We start from the raw sequence: 20,658 nt of genomic DNA on the forward strand, positions 1-20,658 counted from the left end.
GGGTGCTGGTTGGGAGATTGTTAGCATTTAATGTTAACATATATCAAAAATTAAGTAATGAAATTAATGGATTTCTTAAAGTTAAGCAGTTAAGTTTTATCAAGCAGTAATATCTGGAGACTGAAAGTGACGCTTAGGTTCTTTGTGTATCTGCTAAAAAGCCTTTATTGAAGGTCTTTCTGTGTTAACTCACCTGCTTGTACATGAGAAGAAAGGCTATGATCAAACCCCACAACCAGTACTGCTATTTGAAGGTGACTGATATAAACAGGTACAAATAGAGCAGGGGAAGTCAGACCACAATCAAGAAGTAATTTTAGATGCCCCTTTTCATGGATATCCTACCCCTAGCCTATTTTTCTTTTCTTTATTTCTTTAACACACCCCCAGAAGATCTGTGGTACCCAATTTCAAGCCTCTTTAGGAAATCTGGTACTGGGCATGAATAATCACTTGCCAGACCTTGGTTTGGGAAACTTATTTCACCCCTTCCTGGTTTTAAGCATTTGACAAGTGAAAGCTCATATAAGAAAGCTCTTTAAGTGTCTCACTTAAGCGTGTCTCAGGGTATAAAGGTATAAATCTAATTCCTTTGTTAAAACATCCAAGCTGATGCACTGTTACGGTAAAGTGTTTAGTTCCTGCCAGAATTATCCCCATAGCTTTCTCTTTAGGAGTGCTTGCGAGTGATAAAGCAACAAGTCATCATTTGAAATTAAAACAAGAAAACACGCCTAAATGATTTCCTCCTGTGTGTGGGCAGATACTGAACGCTTTGTTGTGACTCGGCTTGGTTACAGATGGGCTCTTACTTTGGCTCCTCCTTATGTGCAGTTGATCTGAACTCTGACGGGTTGTCAGACCTGCTGGTCGGAGCACCTATGTTTTCTGAGATCAGAGATGAAGGTCAAGTCACAGTCTATATCAACAGAGGAAACGTGAGTATGGGCAGGAGAGAGCTTGGTAAGGGATGAGGGTGTGGGTGCGGGCAAGGTAACACTAGCGTCCTTCCAGTACTCCATGGAGAAACTTGATCTCTTAAACAGTGGGGCTCTGGATGCCTCTAGCAGAGCATGAAGTCACAGAAAACTCATCTGGTATCCTGGTTTCCCAGACACAGCCTGCATTCATCACAGAGCTGTGAATCTTTCGAGGAGGTCTGGGGAAGTTTCTGGTTTTATGTTGAAACTTGGTGGTATTTGTGGCTTTACATGAAGCTGATGCCAAAACCAAGTAGGAGTCAGCAGCTTTGACTGAGTTCCCTTTGTGTTTTGGGTGGTCAGTAAGACCTACAAATTAGAACACAAATGTCTGGGGACCTAGGAGACTTTGTGAAGAGAAACCAGAGGTTGAATTCATGTTATCTTTACGTTATGCCTAATATAGAGACTTCAGGGGAAGTTCTTATCAGCTGGTACTATTGAATTTCACGTAACTGAACAACAGTCTTGGAAAAACCTGAACTTTCTTGCATCATCAAAACAAGATCATTCTTATGTTGTATCTATAGGAAAACAGTGGTTTATGCATTATTAAATACTTAATATTCAGGTCGCAGTCCTGCTATATCAAACCAGGAGTTGTTATGGACTAAAATGAAATTGGTTTGCCTCACCAGTATTATGTGAACTTTAAGTTTGTTTATGCTAGGGTTACCATTCATCCCAAGTCCTGTAGGCAGCATTTGGGAGACTTCAGTATCACTTCTGGTGTAATTTCGTTTTCTGTTATTACTCCTCTTTTAAATGAGTTTTACTTTTTCAGTTCGATCCGCAGGCTGTCCCAGCAGTGTTGCTGCTCGATCTCTAGGATAGGGTGTAGAATGCCAAGCAGATAATAGCCATCATTTCCTGCTTGCAGTGAGAATGTGCAGGAGTTCATTTTCTATCTTTTAAAAAGCAGTCAAGAAGCTAGTAGGAGTTTCTTGTACTCCTATGGCACAAATTATGTGCAGGAGCAATAGCTTGCAGGATGGTGGGGTTTATTTTGGGGTTTGGACATTTCAAACTCTGTTCCATTCTGTAAGCACCATTGCTTAATAGGTTGCTGCATCAGATCAGAGAAACTGCTTCATCATACAAGCATGCATAGTGGCGCTAGATTTAATACACCTATATTTGCCCTTTCCTGTGAGGACTGCAGAGAAATGAGTCGCACGTACAGGCCTGTCTCCTCTCTGTTGCATTTCAGTTTCTTTATGTGGGGTTTTCTTAAAGTCAGCAAGTCCCTACAGCTGAGTAAAAGATTTTATTACATGTTCCAGAGGGCAGTTTACTCTCATTCACAAAGAAAGCAAAACCAAACCAAACCAACCCTGGAGGTGGGTACAGAGTTACATTGCATAACTGAATTTTGTTTTCTTGTGGCAATGTTCCCTTCCCCTTGAGGTAAGACAGCAAGAAACTAAAGCCAATGTATCTGACCAGAAAGTGGGTGGGCAAGAAATACCAGAGCCATATAAAGCTTCTCATGGCACAGGAGTACAAAGCTTGCTTTTGAACTTTCCTCTGCCCCTTTATTTCATTAAATCTCTTCCCTTATTCTTCATTTCAGAAGGCTTTTTGGGGACTTTGCTTTAATCCTTCAGTCCAATACTTAAAAAGTTTTCAAATCCATTTGCCCCAATGTTCTTTGCTTAGGGGAAAATTTTCCTTCACTCATTGCAGTTTAGTTTGACTAAGTCTGGACTGAGGATTTTGCTCCTTGGATGTAATCTGCCAGTAGAGCGAGCCCTGGGCTGTTAGGTTTTAGGCATCTGGAAACCTTCATGAGCTCACCAAGCCCTATGACTGCATTTCGTTACATCACTGAGTTCAGTTAATCTAGCATTTTAGTTATATCACTTACACACTCCTTTTCATTCCCTCTCTCCCTCCTAACTGAAAGACAGAAGGTTAAAAACCCAAATAAATTAGATTCCCAGCACCTGGGTGATCTGTGTGCAACGAGGGCAAGAGTCAGGCTGCAGCTGTTCCCAGGTGCTTCCCACCACACGGATGGCTCCCATGGGAAGGCTTGCCTCATCCAGGGCTCGCACCATTTCCCTGACCCTGTTTTATTTCCTGCTTGCTAGGGGGTGCTGGAAGAGCAGCTGGTCCTGGATGGTGACAGCGCCTACAACGCGCACTTTGGGGAGAGCATGGCTGCGCTCGGTGACATTGATGATGATGGATTCCCAGGTTGGTGTGCTTTCTTCCTGAAATGCCAGCAGGACTGGTGGCACCGCTGGCCTCTTTTCATGGCTGAGTGCTGTGTGGCATCCATTGCTCCTTCAGAGCTCGTGATGAGGATAAATGTGCTTGCATAGGATTTGATAAAGCCTTTTGTAGCTGATTGTCCTTGATTTGGGATTAGTCCATGTCCATGCAGCTCGCACCCCAATCACATTAACGTTGCTTTGCTTTCCTTGCTGTTGCATTTTCTTATTCCGTGTTGTTTATAAAAGGCTTTAAATACCCACACCCTGAACAAAACCAAGGCACATCTGAATTCTTTCTCTTTCCCATTTTTTGTCTTCACACCTCTCCAGTTTTGATGACATAATCGCGTTTCTTATCATGAAGTGTAATTAAGCAGTAGCTTCTCACTCGTGATAACGTGCTCTATTATTTCTTTCCTTCACTTTATTCTAAGCCTGCTCCTTTTGCAGGCTGCTCAGTGTGAGGCCCCCATGCAGTGACAGCAATAGGTGAGAGCAAAGTGTTGATGTTGGCGCCTTTTCTGCCTGGAATTCTGGCAACACAGATTAAGGACTTCCAAACAAAGGCTGACTTGCTCAGTGTGTGCCTGGATTTATTTCTTCCAGGCCACTCAGGGTGTGGTATCCCATTAAGCCTAACCCAGCCTCATTGCAGGTTGCCCTCACAAATGATGGGCATGCTCTTCCTCTGCACTTGGACATGCGTTTGTATGTTCTTGCTGCTGCTTGTGGATCAGTTGTGATGATGGAGAGACTGTGGAGTGAGCTGAGTCAGTCTGCGGGTAGGAAGCCTTTGGGAAGATTTTAATTTTAGCAGCTGTATAGTCACAAAATCCAACTAGGTGAGGAGAATGGGAGGTGGGATCACTCTTCCTGAAGGAGTTTGCAGTTAAATTGGATCAAATACAACTTGAACGTGCATCCTCAGCAGCCTTTCTTTTTTTCTTCCTGCTTATCCATTTTGGATTTGGATTTTCCAGCAAACTTAGTGTAGTGTAGTGCTGCAGTAAATGTTTTGCCAGTGCTATGTTGATTCCCCTGCCTTGGAGATTTTGATATGAAGGGATTCTAAATTAACTTTTTAAACATGGTTTCTGGTTAATAAACACACATTTTCACACGCATAACATGCACGTGTTTCTAATTAGGCATAACATAGCCACGTGTGTAAAAATTCATATCCAGTTGTGTGTTTTTTAAAGTTTATCTTAACATGAGCTCTTCATTAAGTCAAACAAGTTCCTTCTAGCCAGGTCCACATGAGCTGCTGATCATCTTCGTCATGGGGAGCTATTTTCCAATGGATAGCTGGCTTCTAAAATTGGGAAAAGGTTTGATTAATGGAATGGATCATGAAATGTTTATAATCTGTACTGTTTTGCAGATGTTGCCATTGGAGCGCCTAAGGAGGATAACTACAGAGGAGCAGTGTACATTTACCATGGGGATGCCAATGGTATTGTACCTCAGTACTCTATGGTATGTGACACTATTATTTGTGATATCTATCTGAAATCACTTTCCCAAGGCTTGCAGAAATAAACCATATTTAGGGGTCCCTTTATAAGTAGCCTCATCATAGCTCTACATCTTTTACTCAGTCCTAGTTTGAAGATGGCTTCTCCCAAAGTTTGTCCATATCTATGCTGTAGGGTAAAATTATGTTAGTCAGAAGATATTTTTCACTGTCTTTTGTTACGTTTAGCAGCTGTAGCTTCCTTCTTTAAGCAAACAAAAACTTGGGGTTTGATGTCAGTTTATAGAGATAGTACTAGCACATAAGAGAAATGAAAACCATGGAGAGGCTGAGTGCACAAACTATGGAGAGACCAGTGGGGAGCTGGGAGGTTGCACTTCCTTCCTGCAGAAGCAGCCGTGGTGAGAAGTAAGAGGTACTAAGTTTTCTTTGTGCCCTGCAGAAACTTCTTTACCCATCTTGTCCCTCTCTTAGTGATGTGACAATACATCACAAGGCTGTTGGCGGGTGCCATTTCACTGACCATTATTGAGTAAAATCTCAGCTAGAATACATTGTATAGCATCTTGTGCAGAGATGACACAGTACGATTTAGCTACTGCAGCCAAGCAGTACAGAACATAAATTTACGCTCATGCTGCACAACATGTGTCCCCTAGGCTCTGTCTAGCACATTTCTTTATTTTCGGAGGGCCTGAATCTTCCCTCCTTCTGTGTGTTTGAAGTTCTGGTTGTTTTGTTTTGTTGCTGGGTGGGATCCTTCACAATAAATCAGTTCAAGCAGAATTTAGAAGTTTAGTGGTTGTATTGGAGACTCTTCTAATAGACCATAGAGGTTTAGTCCTTCTTCCTTTTACCATGTATACGCCATGTGCTGCTTTCTCTAAAAAAGAAGGGAAGTTAAATGACTCTTTATGGATACTTCTAAAACACACTGATGTGTGGCATATGGTGGATTCTACCCGTTTCTTGCAGAGACCCCCCGGTTGGGAGGTTCTTCTCTGATGCTGAAAAATCTGGAGTTTTCCAGCTTTCCTGAAAAGGATCAGATTTTCTGATTTTTTTTTTTCTTTTGCTCATTCATGGGAAAATGTTACATATTTTAATGAGGACAGATCAGCAGGGTGGGAAGCAAAACATCCTGCTTGTGATCTCTCTTTCCCCACTGGAGCAAGGCCAGCAGGCATGGCTCTGTGTGCCTCTCCACTTGGTCAGTGGGATAAAGCCCAGCTCAAGAGGGTGGTCATTGACCCTTGGCAGCATTCCTATCACTGTCCCATGCCATAAGGCATCTGAGAGAGCACCACTTTATGGGCAGGCTCTGCTGCAGGGCACTACGCACACCACACCACTGGTTCATCTCCCACATGCAACCAAAAGAGCTGTGTAACAGCTTCAGCTCTTTACCCGCCTGCCCTGGATTTGAACCCAAAGAAAGACTTTTTGTATCTTAATACTATGCCCCTGAGCCATCTTAACGCCCTGGATTTCCCTTTTTAAATAAGCTGAGAAAGATAGACAAGAGCCTGCTGGGTCTATCTTTTCACCATTTTCAATTTGTTAGTGTTTCACCCTTACTTTTCTTCATTAAGTTGCTCATTCAGTGTAGTTCCCTCACTTCCCTTTAGCAGCTTTAGTGGTGGCTATGAGCAGAAGCAGCTTAATTGGCTTTGTGGCCTGCTGTTTTTCATTCATGGCACTTAAAGCAGAGCAGCATTATACCTCTTCCTTCTAGGTCATAATAGCCAGCAGATGTCCACTGGGATGCATGCAGGCGTGATTTACCACCCTAACTGGGAGCCCCCCTGCAAGATGTGATGCAAGTATAGTGCAAGGGAGGAAGTTACTTCCAGTGGTCTTAATCTTGTCTGCCCATGAGTAGGAAAAGGAGATCTTAAATGGTGGGGCACTGATTTCCCTTTAAACTGTCTGTCAGGACTGCGGGATAGCTTCTTTCCCTCAACTTGTCTTTTTTCCATGAATTTCCTGTCTGACCTTTTGTCCAGCATTATGCCCTTTATGGGAGGGCCAGGAAAAGCTGGTGGCATGTCGCAAACTGTGAAGCACCACCAGCAGCCTCAGAATTACTTCATGGGCTAGGTTTCCTCTGTCTGTAACTTCTGTAGTCAGATGTTGATTCAAGTTCAGGTCTTGCACTGGTGACCCGGCATAATGAATGGGAGCTGGAAGGCATCTGATTGCCTTCTTGGCAAACGAGATTTTGATATGTTCATTTGCTTCAGACAAAGACATTGAGAATTCAAAACATTTAGAGAAAGTTTTTGTGTTAGTAATTAAAATAAAAAGGAAGCTATGTTCAAAGTTAATTAAGCTTTGCGTCGGGGAGGCAGAAATGAGATACAGCTTCCAAACTGACACAAAATATTGCATAATAGCTGATGGAAACCAGAGTTTCCAAGTGAGATGAAAATTAATCATTTTGACTTCGAGTACTCTGGCAAACTTTGTGAAAAGGAATGGTTGTGCAGCATTTTCTGCTTCAATTAATTATTAATTTTGTTTAGATGCCACTTAAAATTTGCACTTACAGAAATTAAGGATATGAGGAAAAAAAGCAAAACACGTGAATTCCATCTCCTCCCCCCAAACAAATTTGATGTGCTTTTTATTTTGCTTGGGTTGCAATGCAGGTGTGTTTTTTAATCCAAGTAAACGCTGGCCTCCTCCTAGCCCAGAGCAGAAGGGCTTCCTGCAGTTGACAGCCTTCCTGCTTAGGGCTGCGTGGGTGAAGTGTGCAGATGTGCAGCACTTCCAGCACACAGGAAAGACTTCCAGTGACCATGAAAATCAGGCTTGAGGGTTTTTTTTAGGGTTTGGATGTATTTATTTATTTTTAGAGGATTCTTTGTGTTACTGATGAATGCCACTCATATGTTTTCTGCTGCAGAAGCTGTCCGGGCAAACAATAAACCCCATGCTGAGGATGTTCGGCCAGTCCATATCAGGGGGAGTGGATATGGATAGCAATGGTTATCCAGGTATGTCTGCTACTGGGGAAATGCAGCAACAGGCTGAGCAAACAGTGGAGCTGGTCATTTCCAGGTTGCTGGCTCCTGCTGTAGCAGGAGGCTGATGAAGCTGAGCTTTTTCCTCCCTTTGCCTTCTGTTATTTGAAGCTCCTGATGAGAATTTGAGCCGATCACTTAATTTATGTGTTTGGGCAGTCATGATGCTAAAGCAGAAGATTCTTGTTAATCTGAGCTCACTGGTGATTGCCTTGCAAGAACTGCGCTCCCAATTTGTAGCTTCTGTGATGTGTTGAGGTTTAGATTGGATGTAAGGAGGAAGTTCTTTACTGTAAGGGTGGTGAGGCACTGTAATGGGTTGCTCAAGGGAGTTGTGAATTCTCCATCCCTGGCGGTGTTCAAGACCAGGTTGGACAGAGCCTTGGGTGTTATGGTTAGTGTGAGGTGTCCCTGCCCATGGCAGGGGGGATGGAACTAGATGGTCTTAAGGTCCCTTCCAACCCTAACTATTCTACGACTCTATGAAATCTGGACATTAAGAAACGGCTTTTTGCTAAGAGGGTGGTTAGTCACTGGAACAGACACCCCAGGAAAATGGTCACAGCACTAAGCCTGTCATGAGGCTCTTTTAATCATATGTTTAGTTTAGTTTTAGGTAGACCTGTGAGAATCAGGGAGCTGGACTCAATGACCCTTAATGGGTCTCTTCCAACTTGAGGTATTCTATGATTCTATGATTTCAGTATCTCTCTAAGGCTGTAAGTTTCTTGCAAGCTGCTCAGTCATGATGACAATCTTAAAACTAAAACAAACAGAAAGAAATGGAGAATAGTAATAATAATAAAAATCAAGCAATGAAGTAGAAGAGAAGTAATGTCACAGGCCTAATCCTCCAGTTATAATGCTTGTGACATAATGATGTTCGAGGGGACCAACTGGCTGATTTGAGTCAGGAAAATGCTTTTGTTTAGATATGTAAGTTCTGTGATTTAGCAACTGATTTGAGAGAACTGAATCCTATGCCTCCTTTGTAACTGTTTTCAATGTTACAAAAATTTCAGATATGACTGTTGGAGCCTTCTTGTCAGACAATGTGGTACTTCTGAGGTGAGATGAACGTCTTTTTCATCTGCTGTTGTCTTCGTCTGTTTTCTGCTTATATCATACGCGGTCAAAGTCCTCCACCACTCCAATTTTCTGCCTGGTTTACTGTGTTCAGAAGAAGGAAGCTGGATTAGTTTTTAAGCAGAACCTCAGACATGGATAACGTCAGAGAATTTATACAGCTTAGTGAGAGATAATACGGAGGACAACCAGGGCTATGAAGAAAACAAAGGGTTAGAGCTGGAAGAAGATGTGTTGCATCTTAGTGCCTCCTTAGAAAGGTTGCTTTGAATGTGAGAGAAGGCTTTTTTATTGTTCTTACATTTACATAAAGTAAATAAATTATGATTTAAGGGAGCACAGTTAAGCAACAAGCCAGCTGTGTCAGATGCCAGGATGTAATTTTGCGAGTTATAATGGGAGTCAGAATGAAATAGGAGTCCTCAGGGAAATGAAATACAAAGTCATTTTCAATGCACACAGGAGTTTGGCTGCTGTTTCAAGTGTATGAGTTAAGTGCAATTGCTTGCTCCATCTGATGGAGAGAGGTGTGGCAGCTCGGTTCACCAAATTATGCAGGGGGAGAGTTAAAGTAGGAGTGGGCTTCAGATGCACAGACCTGGGGAAGGGAATGAGAAGTTTGAATTTTGCCAGTAGCTCCATTGTTACACTTGTTAATATTTAATAGCAAAATCCTGTCAATACCTAGATGTCATTAGAAGTCAAAGTCACTAGGGTCTCCTGCATCTTAATGGGATGTGATGAGACTGCCAAGACAAATGCTAGAGCTGCGGAATGGCCGTGCCAGTCTGCTTCCTTCAAGACAGGAAAAACTTGACTCTGTTTCCATTGGAATTAGTTAAACAAAAGAAAAGAAAATAGGAGAGAGGGGGAGAAATGATCTTGATGGTCAAGTCTTCTGAAGAGCTTTCTGCTACTTTATCATGCACGTGTGCCTTCCTCAGATGGGATCTTGCAGACCCCATCCCTGAAACCCCTAGCAAGAAAACTGTTCTTCTCCTGCCTTGTTACTTGCAGGAGGGGAAGGCTACCTGAAACGCTTGCTGTGATGTTTAAAACCACATGGATTGCAGCAGCATGGTGACCTCTGTCTGTGTGTTCATATTTGTGCATTTCAGAGGGAATTGGTACATTACGGATGGACTGTGGGTAGCCTGATTAATCACTGCTACTGCTAATTTGCAGTGTGTCCCTCTTTCTGTTCAGATAAAGAAGAGTAGGATAAAGAAATCGGCTTTTTCTCTTTTTCCCTCCTCATCCTTCTAGAAGCCTTCATGAAGTCCTTTTGCCAAAACAAACAGACGTTTTGCCAAGTGACATTAAAGGCTTTGGTGGAAGCCGTGGTGACTTGGGGCAGATCGTCGTCGTAGTGCTCGCGTGTTTCTATGGCCATTTGACAGAAGCACTGCTTTCTTCCCCAGTGAATAACCAAGTGAGCTAACATTAAGGAAAAATCACACAGTGCATCATGGCTGGAGGAGTATTTTTTTCCTAGGAGAAATGTTTTTCTAGCTCAGTTCATAGCATTTACTCTTTGTCTCCCCAAGCATTTGGAAAGTGGTTTATTTTTTTTCCAAAGGTGTGAAATGATCCTAGGAAGCTCACTCTTCCCTCCTCCCCGTTACTGTATATATTTCTAGGGTTAGCATTTATCTTCATCCTCCATCTCAGAATATGAACTTACACTGTTATTGCAGGCTGTGGTAAAAGAGTCTGAGCAGCCGCCTCAGAGATGGATGTAAATCTTATTCCAGTCAGTATGAATTAGGTGTAACCTCAATCCCTGCTCTCTTCTCCCCCCTCTCCCCTGCCTCTAAAGTAAGTGGCTTATGGAGTGAGAGTCCTGAAGTGGTTTACTCGTGCGGTCTGGCCTTGCATGGCTGCTGGGACTACTTTAGAAGTGAATCTGCTGGTTGCTGCACATTTTTTTTTCACTACTGCAGTTAGTTTTGGAAGAACATGTTCACGTTGAACATGTACAGAATTAAAACCATGAAGAAAAACACTCAGTGAATTTTTGGGATGAAGCCCTGCTCTGGGGATGCTCAGGCAAGCCTGGGATTCTGTCCTGCTTTTCCCAACCAATCTGGCAGGGCTTCTGTGTTGAGTGAGAGAGGAGACCCACTTAGGCTCTGATGGCACTCGGCTTGCTCTGCAAGGTCACCTTCAGCTGGGAGTAGTCATAGCAATAGCCTGGTGCCAGAGTTGCAAGGGCAGAAAGGTTTCATTCACAGTGCACTGGGTAACTCCTGAAACACAGGTCAGAGGCTTCAAGAGAGGATTCAGTCCTTACCACTCACTTGAAGGGAATAAGCTGAACGTTCCCTCCTCCAGAAAACATGAATATGGTGTCTCTTGTCCCTCTTACATTCAGAAAAATTATGTATGAATTATGTATCTCCTATCCCTGTGCTTGCTCTTTGACTTTCAGGTAACAAATTTGATTGTAAGCCATTCTCTGGAAAACTAAGGTCTCCATTTACCTGTTCCTGACCATCCAGGCTGCTTAGCAAGCAGTCTCACTTGCATGATCTTGTCCTTGACTGCTGTTGTGCTGCTAATTTTGTTATTTGTAATGATTACTATTATACATTATCAATTTCTCCAGCTGCCTGCCTGCAGTCTGCATCTGAGTCCTGAACCTCAAGCTGACATTACAGTTTTCACTCAGACACTAGCAGTCTTTGCCAGCTAGGACAAGTACTAATTTATATTACAGTTCAAACACACTCTGTTCTTCGTGTCTGCCTCAAATTGTGCAGTTTATCAAATCTATGTGAATTTCTTTTGGCTGAAAACTTCCATCTGAATGATGGGTCAATCCCACTTCTCTTTGATCACCAGATCCAGGCCTGTCATTACCATGGATATCTCCATTTTCCTGCCCGTGTCCATCAATATCACAGCTCCTCAGTGCCATGATGGCTTGCAGCCAGTGAACTGCCTCAATGTCACGACGTGCTTCCGCTTCAGTGGCAAGCGTGTTCCTGGAGAAATAGGTAAGGTTCCTGTGCCAGCGCTGGGAGGGGCATGCTAGCAGGTTGACCTGACTCCCTTTGTAGTCAGGAACAGAGCTTTGATGGGAAATAAGTCATTTTGGGGTGAGCTGGACTATACAATTCCAGAAAGTTGGAGGGTCCCTGTTTTGGGCATGTTCTTACATGATGTAAGAATGTTCATCATGTTCAGCATGATGAGGCTGACATAATAATGGGGCAGTTTCTTCCTCAGTGAGAGGAAGGAAATGTGTCCTTGGGCTTACTGCAAGGATGAAAAACCAGAAGCAGAAGCAAACAATGCTTTTTAAGTTCATATTCCCTGTTTACCTGTTTACCTCTCGATAACACATTTCTGTATTCATATCCTCTATCAACATTATCAGAAAGCAGGTGTGATTTGCTCTGGATTAGTAGCTTTTAAAAGTCTACAACAAGCTCTTGAAGCAGAGCACTATAAATCTGAATTCCTACCAGACATGAGCTTTTACATGTATCGGTATACCTGTCTGTAAAATTGTTATGAATAGCCCAGTATTTTACTGACAGCAAGAATATCTGCCAGGTTGGTTAGTCTCTTTAAAACACATAGGGTTTCTTAGGTGAACGAAACTGTGTAAGGTGTGGCTGCATTAAAATATTACTTATGTCTTTTACACGCCAGTGTTTACAATTCTTAGATAATGTGTGAAGTGGCATGGGATAGAGTGTTTGTAAATATTGTAAGGTCTGGGTTTATTTAGTTCAGCCACGATGTTTTATCTTTGCCATGCCTTAGGAATGGCATCCTCTTATATTCTCTTATAGACCTTGCTTTTATAGTTGCATTGGCAATTAGCAGTTTAGTCTTCTATCTACTAACACTCATATTAATAGAAAAACTCTCCTCAAATACGGTCGATGCACAGGAAGTTTAGCTAATCTGAACAGTCCTTCCAGCCATTGTCCTCATTCTGCTTACCCTGCCATCCCTGCAAATCCTATGCATAACAGATGAAATTGATGAGCCTGACTTAACCCTAAAAGCAGTTGGATCCCCAGCCTTTCTGAGCTGCTGATCAAGAAAGGTGAGAGTTTCATATATGAATCCCAGTATGCAGAGCCTGCTGCAGTATTTGGATTTTAAATGAGTTGGAGAAGAAAACGGCTTCTTGTTACTTCTCGCCATTCACATAGAGTGAGAACTACAAGCTGCTTCTGAAGTTGCTCTCTGCAGCTTGTCACTTTTTCACCTGAACAGCTTAAGGAAGTGGAGTTACTAAATTTAAGATTCTTCTGGATTCTAACATAGCGGTGCATTTGAGACTTCAGTTTCTATTTTTGCACGTTTTCCCTCCCTGTAAATGATGACTCTCAGCAGAAAATACATGCTTTGATAAAGTGTTTTTGTACTGCCTGTTACTCTGCCAGTTATCTCTGAGTGCTCCTTGGGTGCTAATTCCTGTCTGGAAATCACTGAATTGATTTTCTGGATATCTAGGTTTTCTTATGATCCTGGGGATACTGTTCAAAATATTTCCTTTGCTTTAATTTTGTTTCTCTGGACCTGCGGCTAAGAAGTGAGCTGCCTTTTTTTCCAATCTAAATATCTGCTCCCCGTGTTTGTGTAAGGCCTCTCTCCCTCTTCTTCATGACTTGCAAGAGCCAGTTGAATTCCCCTGTGTTGTCATACAAAGTGTACCCCTGCTGATTTGTTGTGGTGAAATAAACATGTGCATCTTCTTCAGCAAGTAACATCCATCTCATTATAAGGAATTTTTTTACTATGAAGTAAATTATTATAAAACTTCCAACCATTGTCCTTTAGTACAATGCTTCTAGCAAAGTGATTTGTCTTGAAAACTTTGCAGCCAGAATTATCTGACTGTATAAAACCACTTGGGGATATGATTTGGATAAAATACTTCAAGTAAGCTTTCAGTTTGCAATCCAACAGTCAGGCTATTTTGATTATGTTGCAGTTGAAGAGTATCAGTTAACAAAGGGTGGAACAATTCATGGAAATATTGCGATGGTTCCTCTCCTGTGGGTTAAATGTGGGAAAAAAATAGAATATCCTTATGAATAAATCACTGTCCAGGTTGGACTGTGAAAGACATATGGAGCTGTTAAAATACTATGTCAAAGTGTTGGGATTGTCTCATCTTTGGATGACTGGGGTCAGCCTGATAAGTTAGAGGGTGAGAACACAGTTGCCATCAGGAATGCTGCTTCCTTAAGGCTTGTCAGTGTAGATGCTCAGGGCAGCTGCTTGCTGTCTGGGCGTTGCTCTTGCTTCTGGGCAGCTGAAGTTGGTCACCTACTACATAATGTTTAGAAAGCCAAGCTGAACAAGCAGGCAGAATTCTTCTGTGCAAATATGTGTCTTCAGTGCTCATTTGAACATGTAGTTGTTTTGTTAATGCGCATGTGAAAGAAAGTGTTCATTTAGCACTGCCTCACACTTGCATAGAAACTTTTCCCATGCAATGTAGTTGCTATACTGCGTTGTTCAGTGTATGGAGTAGATATCTGAGGGTCTGTATTTATTGATACTGCTTGATAGTGCCAATGGCAGTATAATTCCCATCCATTTTCTGCGTACTGTTTGCAGACTATGGTCTTCAGAGGTATGGATTTATGCTGGAATGTTTTTGTTTGAACAAAGAGACATGCCCAAGTGAAGCATGTGTGCTGTGCTGCGTGCCAGGCATTGTCTGACCCGTCACTGTGCCTTGCCTCTTGCTGGGAGAGCTGAGCCTCTCGTTGTATTCCCACCAACATGACAGCCTCTGGTACATCTGGATGTGTGAGAAACATTTTAAGTTTTCACTCTTTCACCCTGGAATCTAGCTCAGGCTCTTTTCCCTCACTTGAATGGTCTTTGCCTTGTCTCCCCGGGGTCCCTGTATATGCAAGAAAGGCAGGAGATGAGAGAAAGGCATTTCCTAGCCTGGGTGAGCAGCTTCAGCCTGTTCAGGCTGTGCACTTCTGGGTGAAGCAGACAGAGGCTGTTGACATCTCTGTACATCACGCGCTGATTCTGTGTTCATCCTTGCATAAGAATGGAAGTAAACTTGTGCCCACAGTCTGGATCATTTCTTTTACAATAATGACAACAACGATAATAGTGCCAGTGTGAGAATGAGGTGAATTTTAGTAGCTATGAAAATGAAGGGGTTTGGGCATTTGGCTAGAGTTAGGCAGATGCATTAAAACGGCTTCAAAGTTTCTCCTATACTCTTCACTTCCTATACTCTACTGTTCACATTCAAAGACATGCATTGCTTGTGTGTTGATCCATTTCTGGGGTAGTTCTCATGTCTCAAATACTGTTGCCTGAAAAACTGGTGTGAGAGTTAGTGTGGGATAATAAGTTGGTTGATATTTGCACTCTGAATATGTTTCTAGGATTGAAGAAACATGCTTGATCTAAAACCTGATGAAAGTGGACACTCCTCTTCTTACCTGGATCCTGCTGTAGTTTGGTGCATGAGGAGTATTTCTGTCTGTGTCTCATATTCCCAGTCTGCTTGGATGCAGGCCTGTGTCAGAGCTACCCTCTGAATACCTCAGAAGCATGGATGCTGTAGAGATGTGGTTTTCGGTGTATGGAGCAGCAAGGATGGCTCCCAACTTAGAAGCTAGGGACAACACTTTGAGAGAGGATTCGAAACAAGGTTTGAAACAAGTAAGGGGAAAAGGAAAGCTGCTTGGAAGAGGATGTGGGGAATGTCTTCGATATGTTGTCATTTGCTAGCGCAATTTTTGATAATACTTTCATTACTTAAGAATTTTCTCTGCAAGCAAAGTTCATGAATTATTTCCTCCTCATAATTACTGGTAGAGACAGTAAAGAAAGAAAGACATTCCTTTTCCAATGGTGTTTAGTTATTATTTAGTAAGTTCTTCATTCTCTCCATGTGGCGCCTCCACTTCCCTCCTCCCCCATGAATCAGAACTGTAGCTAGTAGTTTAAGAAGCACTTCTGGATGGGCTTATTCCTGCTGAGCATTTCGTTGCCTGCTTTTTCTGTGCTGTAGCATCATCTGAGTGGGCGATGAAGAGATGTGCCGTCTGGCTCAGGGTGTGTAACCCTTCCATTAACATAGCCAGCTGTGATTCCCATTTTAGCTCATGGGATACTGATGCCCATTTTTAATCGCTCCTCACTCCTTTCTGCTTCAAGGCTGCCTTCATAGAATGGTTTGGTCAGAAGGGATCTATCTTAAAGCTCATCTAGTTCCAACCCCCTGCCATGGGCAGGGACACCTTCCACAAGACTCTCACAGGGAAGAATTTCTTCCTAAAGTCTAATCTCAGTCTCCCCTCTGTCAGTTTAAAGCCATTCCTCCTTGTCCTGTCACTACAGGCCTTGTAAAAAGTCCTCTCCAGATTTCTTGTAGCCCCTTTAGGTATTGGAAGACTGTTATAAGGTCTCTCTGGAGCCTTCTCTTCTCCAGACTTCTCCCTTCAGCCTGTGATGGGAGGAGTCTTGCATTGTGAGTAAGTATGTGCTACTTGGGGTGAAAATCCATTATGAAATGTCTGCTGTCAGTTACTTGGTGCATCTGTTACTGGTTGCAGTAACTCTCCTGGTCTGCTGGCTTGTGGTCCTCTTGTAGATAAGACCAAAAGTTTCTCCGAGGGAGCTGCTATCAAAGCTTATAGGCATTTTATTCAGTTGTGGTTGTTATCAGAAGAATCAAGACCTTCCTCTGAGCTCATGCCAGAGTTTACATTGATTGTGTGAAGTTTAGGCAGGCAGATGCCCAGAAACATTTCTAATCAGACTGGTTTAAAGCTGCTGGACAAATATTTGAAGCCATTAGCTGGAAGAGTTAATTTACTTGCCTCCCAGTCTTTTGCTGGATCAAGCAGGAGGAACTTACACCACCAGCAGTGCAAAGTTTGGTGAATGATCTCCCCTCTGGTTGCCTTTTGGAAAGAAGGTTAAAAGAAAAAATCCTTACTCATGGTATTTCAGTTTTTCCAGCGATGTGACATCCCTGGATATAACATAGAAACAAGTTGTCAAAATAAACAGGAGGCGGGGGAGAGGATGGGAACTGCGCTGCTTGATTGAAAACATCACTGCTGTTTCGGAGAGGTGGTAGCTGGGGGTGGCTTTGCTCAGACGACTGCTACGGGCCTCACACACTGGGATGCATCTCCCTCCCTGCCACAAGGAATTGTTCAGTGTCAGTAATACATCGTCCTGTGAAAAGGGCTGTGTCTTCCCATGGGGCTTTTGCCTCTGCCTGTGCAGGGCCTGGGTTTGCTAATGGGTTTTCTTGTCTTATTCTCGGGGTGCTGGTGCAGATCTCAGCATGTGTGCGTGTATGTGAGGTCTTGAAAGCAGATGGGAGACAATTGGGGATGGATGTGGGATGTGCACACATTATAAAAGGAACAGAAAAAAGACTGATGTGGTTTTAAATAGGCTAACTCCTGTGTTTCTGTATAGGTGGTGCTCTTTAGTGGGCCTGAGGAAACACCACTTCAGTGGGAGTTTTGGTGCTGAGCTTGGTAGAGTTTGAAGCATTTTCAAAGTATTATCCTTCTAAGCAAGTTATTCTGCCAACAGCAAGCAAAAAAAGTTCAGGTGGAGCCCTGTGGTGGTAGTTAGGCTGATTCTTCAGCTGTGTCTTTTCTTGCTACCAAGGGTATGTCTGTGGTGGTTGTGTGTGAACTTGAGTTTTTCATCAGGATGCAGCGTGCTGCAAGTGGAAGCGAGGTCATTTTGGATTATGTGAATTATGAATGGTTACAGAGACTTCTACACCAAGGTTTACAACATCATTAAATAAGTTCTTCAAAGTACTGAAAGTTTGGTGCAGAAACGATTGGAGGCGACAGTATTGACAGCAGTGTCAAGTTAGAGAGATTAGGATTTAAATTGGTTAAGAAAAACCAACCCCAAACCCACCACCACCAAACCAAGTAAAACCACACCAAAACCCAGCGCAGGCTCCTTGCTGAAATCTGTTATAGGACACCTCAGTCCAGGAATGTTTAACATTTGCATTGGCTGTTTATAACATTCTGTCTTAAAAAAAGAAGTTTACATTTATGGGCAGCATATGATATGGTATCAATCATTTAGGACTTAAAATGTAAACAAGAGCCAAAGCCATAAGTTGGCAAACATCCTACATAGTTAGCAAATCAGCACAAGAGCTGGTGCTGGCTGTCCTTTAGGAGGATTAGCATCTAATTAAGCCATTTAGAGTGAGCCAATCTCATGGTATTCCCATTATTGCCTTGATAACAGCTGAAATCAGTATAAGCTGTGGTTTGTGATGAGTGAAAGGACCTCGCTTGTGTCTCCCTTGTCAGTAGAAAGCAGCAGAACATTCAGGCTTCTGTTCAGTTTCATCGCTCCTTCTGTCGTTGCATTTGCCAAAAAGAAAGGTATACTCAGCTTGGATTAATCAGTTGCTGTGTAATTACTTCAGGTAACAAGTAGGTTTCCTTTTGGACACATACATCTAGTTGCAAACTAACCACTTGTGTTAAGCTACTTATCCTATAGAACAGCAGGAAACAAGATTTACAGAGATACAGCTCATTAGTCTCTGAGTATGTCTTCTATAAACTGCTTGGGATGTCTAACATCTAGGAGGGGGATGCTGATTGTAAGGCAGCAACCTCTACTTAAAGTGTGAATGTTAAGATGACTGCAAATCAACAAAAGTAATTGTCAGAAAGTGCCACATCCTGGTTGATGTTTGCTTGGTTTGTGCTGTTTTAGAAGGAAAAGAAAAGCTTGAGGCTGCTGCTGTTGTTTGTATTGTGTTTTTTTGTTTTTTTCTGTTAACAACATAGTTTAAGTATCTTTTGTTTCTTTACTTTTATTAAGTATGGATGCCTAGATTTATTTTTACACATAATTTCCGATGGGAAAGGATGGGCTGGGGACCACAGCAACACAAAACTTGGAAGTACATTAGTAATTGGATTTGGTTTTGTGCAGTCACAGGAAACTTAGTGATTGAGGGCCTTCAAGGGTTGACCTTTCTTGAAGCACACATGCCCTGGGGGCAACAGGATCCATTCATAGGTGGCTAGAAAATAACTATTGTTCACTGACATCCTCTGTTTTATTCTTCCTTTTTAAACCAGGTTTGAATTATAACTTGACTGCTGATGTGGCAAAGAAGGAAAAGAGCCAGCAACCCAGAGTTTATTTTGTGACTTCTGGAGAGACGATGGGGCAGATCACAGAGAAGTTAGAGCTGACATACATGCAGGAAAAGTGCGAGCATTACCTGGCATATGTCAAGGTCAGTTCATTCCTGTCCTTACTTACAATGTCCTCGCTGCAATTCCACTCTTTTCTAAGTATTCAACCAAATAAAGTAGTGCTGTTTGGCTTTGGATGTTTTCGTGACAGGTGGATTAAGTTTTTTGTGTGGAAGCTCAGAACTTTGTACTTGGCATGATTTGTCAGCCCTGAGCACCACTGGGCCTTCAAGACCTGGTGTCAGAATATGTATTTTATTTACTTTTGATCAGATGCAATTGTGGGGATTTCTTTCTTTTGTCTTGGTTTGTTGCTACACTTGTTAGAATAAGGAGATGAAGTTTTGTCTTGGCAGGAGCAGCGGGTTTGCTGTTTAGTTTTGTGCAAGGTCTGACTGCACAAGGAGCTGGTGCGCAATCTGTGTGGGAGTGGCAGGGTAACACGGGGTCTGTCTTGAAGCAGCTGGGCTCTTGGATTTGAAGAGTACCCTGGATTTTATCTAAGCTTAAAATAGCAGTGGAATAACTCAATTTAACATGTTTTATGGTCCTGGGGATGCAGGAGCACTTTCCAGACAAGCTGGGACATAGAAAGGGTCTGGGGTCTTCTTCATCTGGGGTCTCCTAGGACAACAGTTACCTTGATTTAGAAACTGTTGTTGAAGAAATGTCCCCCAGGTGCCAATCTGTTTGCAAAGTAAGCACAATAGTTTTCTTCTCAGCTAGGAAGCTTATAGAATGGATTTTAAAATTATATAGGAAGGAGTTTTATCTTTTCAACAACATCTGTATTACAAGCACTAATCTGTATCACCAGTGTAGCTTGAAGTTTGGATATGGGGTGAGTTGCATATCCTCCTTTCATATTCCCATAGATGAGAGTGACCTAAATTCAATGGATATTACTTGGCACTCTCTTGTTTTGAGAATCCAGTGGGTCCAGACATCCCTAAATGTATAAACTTTTCCAGGAAGCTTCTTTGTACCTAAAAACTGTGAGAATGGGAGATAAAATTCATCCTTTGACTTTATCAACATTTTGTCCATGGCTGTTGAGAGAAAATAAAATAAATAAAGGGGCCACCAAGGAGGAAATCCTGTTCTGTTAAGCTGTGTGGATCTCTGGGAAGAGACTAGGTATCTTCCATGGGTTTTCTTGTTTCTGGAACAACCTTTGCTTTCTGTTGTGGAAAAGCTTGTTAAAGAAAATGTAGGTTTATGAGATGACCATTACTTAGAAAATATGGCTGTGAGTTTATTAATTCTGGTCTTTCTCAAATGAGCACATCTGGTTAGGCTTTAATGTATTGATTCTGGACCAAAAGGAGCCATATGCCTCTTCATTCTTAACAAACAAGGCTACTGGCATTCTATATGATATAAGCAGCTATTCTTCACAGTTGGAAGAATAGCAGGAAGTGTTTTTTTGTTCATGTAATGGAGAATGCAAAGTAGTGGAGAAAGATAATCCCTGTGCTTTCATGGGAAAGGTGATATGATCCATGAGGCTACGTGACATTAGAAACATCAAAGAGAGCCTTGCGGACTCTGGAGGAGTGGAAACAGGGTCATGATCTTTCACTGCTATCCTTAAGGAACAGCTAGTAAAACAAAACCCCTGAAAACCAAAAAAACACCCCCCAAACTCCA

The 20,658-nt window shown here is 42.4% G+C and overlaps 1 protein-coding gene across 1 annotated transcript in view; it reads left to right on the top strand.

The window, feature by feature from the left end:
* ITGA9 (integrin subunit alpha 9) overlaps positions 1-20,658 on the top strand; it is a 210,822-nt gene that overhangs the window by 33,270 nt on the left and 156,894 nt on the right. The window contains exons 9-15 of the mRNA XM_057431474.1: positions 801-938; positions 3,074-3,179; positions 4,584-4,678; positions 7,585-7,675; positions 8,725-8,770; positions 11,633-11,787; positions 18,889-19,049. Coding sequence (XP_057287457.1) covers positions 801-938; positions 3,074-3,179; positions 4,584-4,678; positions 7,585-7,675; positions 8,725-8,770; positions 11,633-11,787; positions 18,889-19,049 — 792 coding nt within the window. The remainder of the gene's footprint in view (positions 1-800; positions 939-3,073; positions 3,180-4,583; positions 4,679-7,584; positions 7,676-8,724; positions 8,771-11,632; positions 11,788-18,888; positions 19,050-20,658) is intronic.

This window comes from Pezoporus wallicus, unplaced genomic scaffold, assembly GCF_028554395.1.
Source record: "Pezoporus wallicus isolate ANWC-B61680 ecotype Strahan unplaced genomic scaffold, APGP_CSIRO_Pwel_v1 scaffold_11491, whole genome shotgun sequence".
In the NCBI taxonomy this organism is placed as follows: domain Eukaryota; kingdom Metazoa; phylum Chordata; class Aves; order Psittaciformes; family Psittacidae; genus Pezoporus; species Pezoporus wallicus.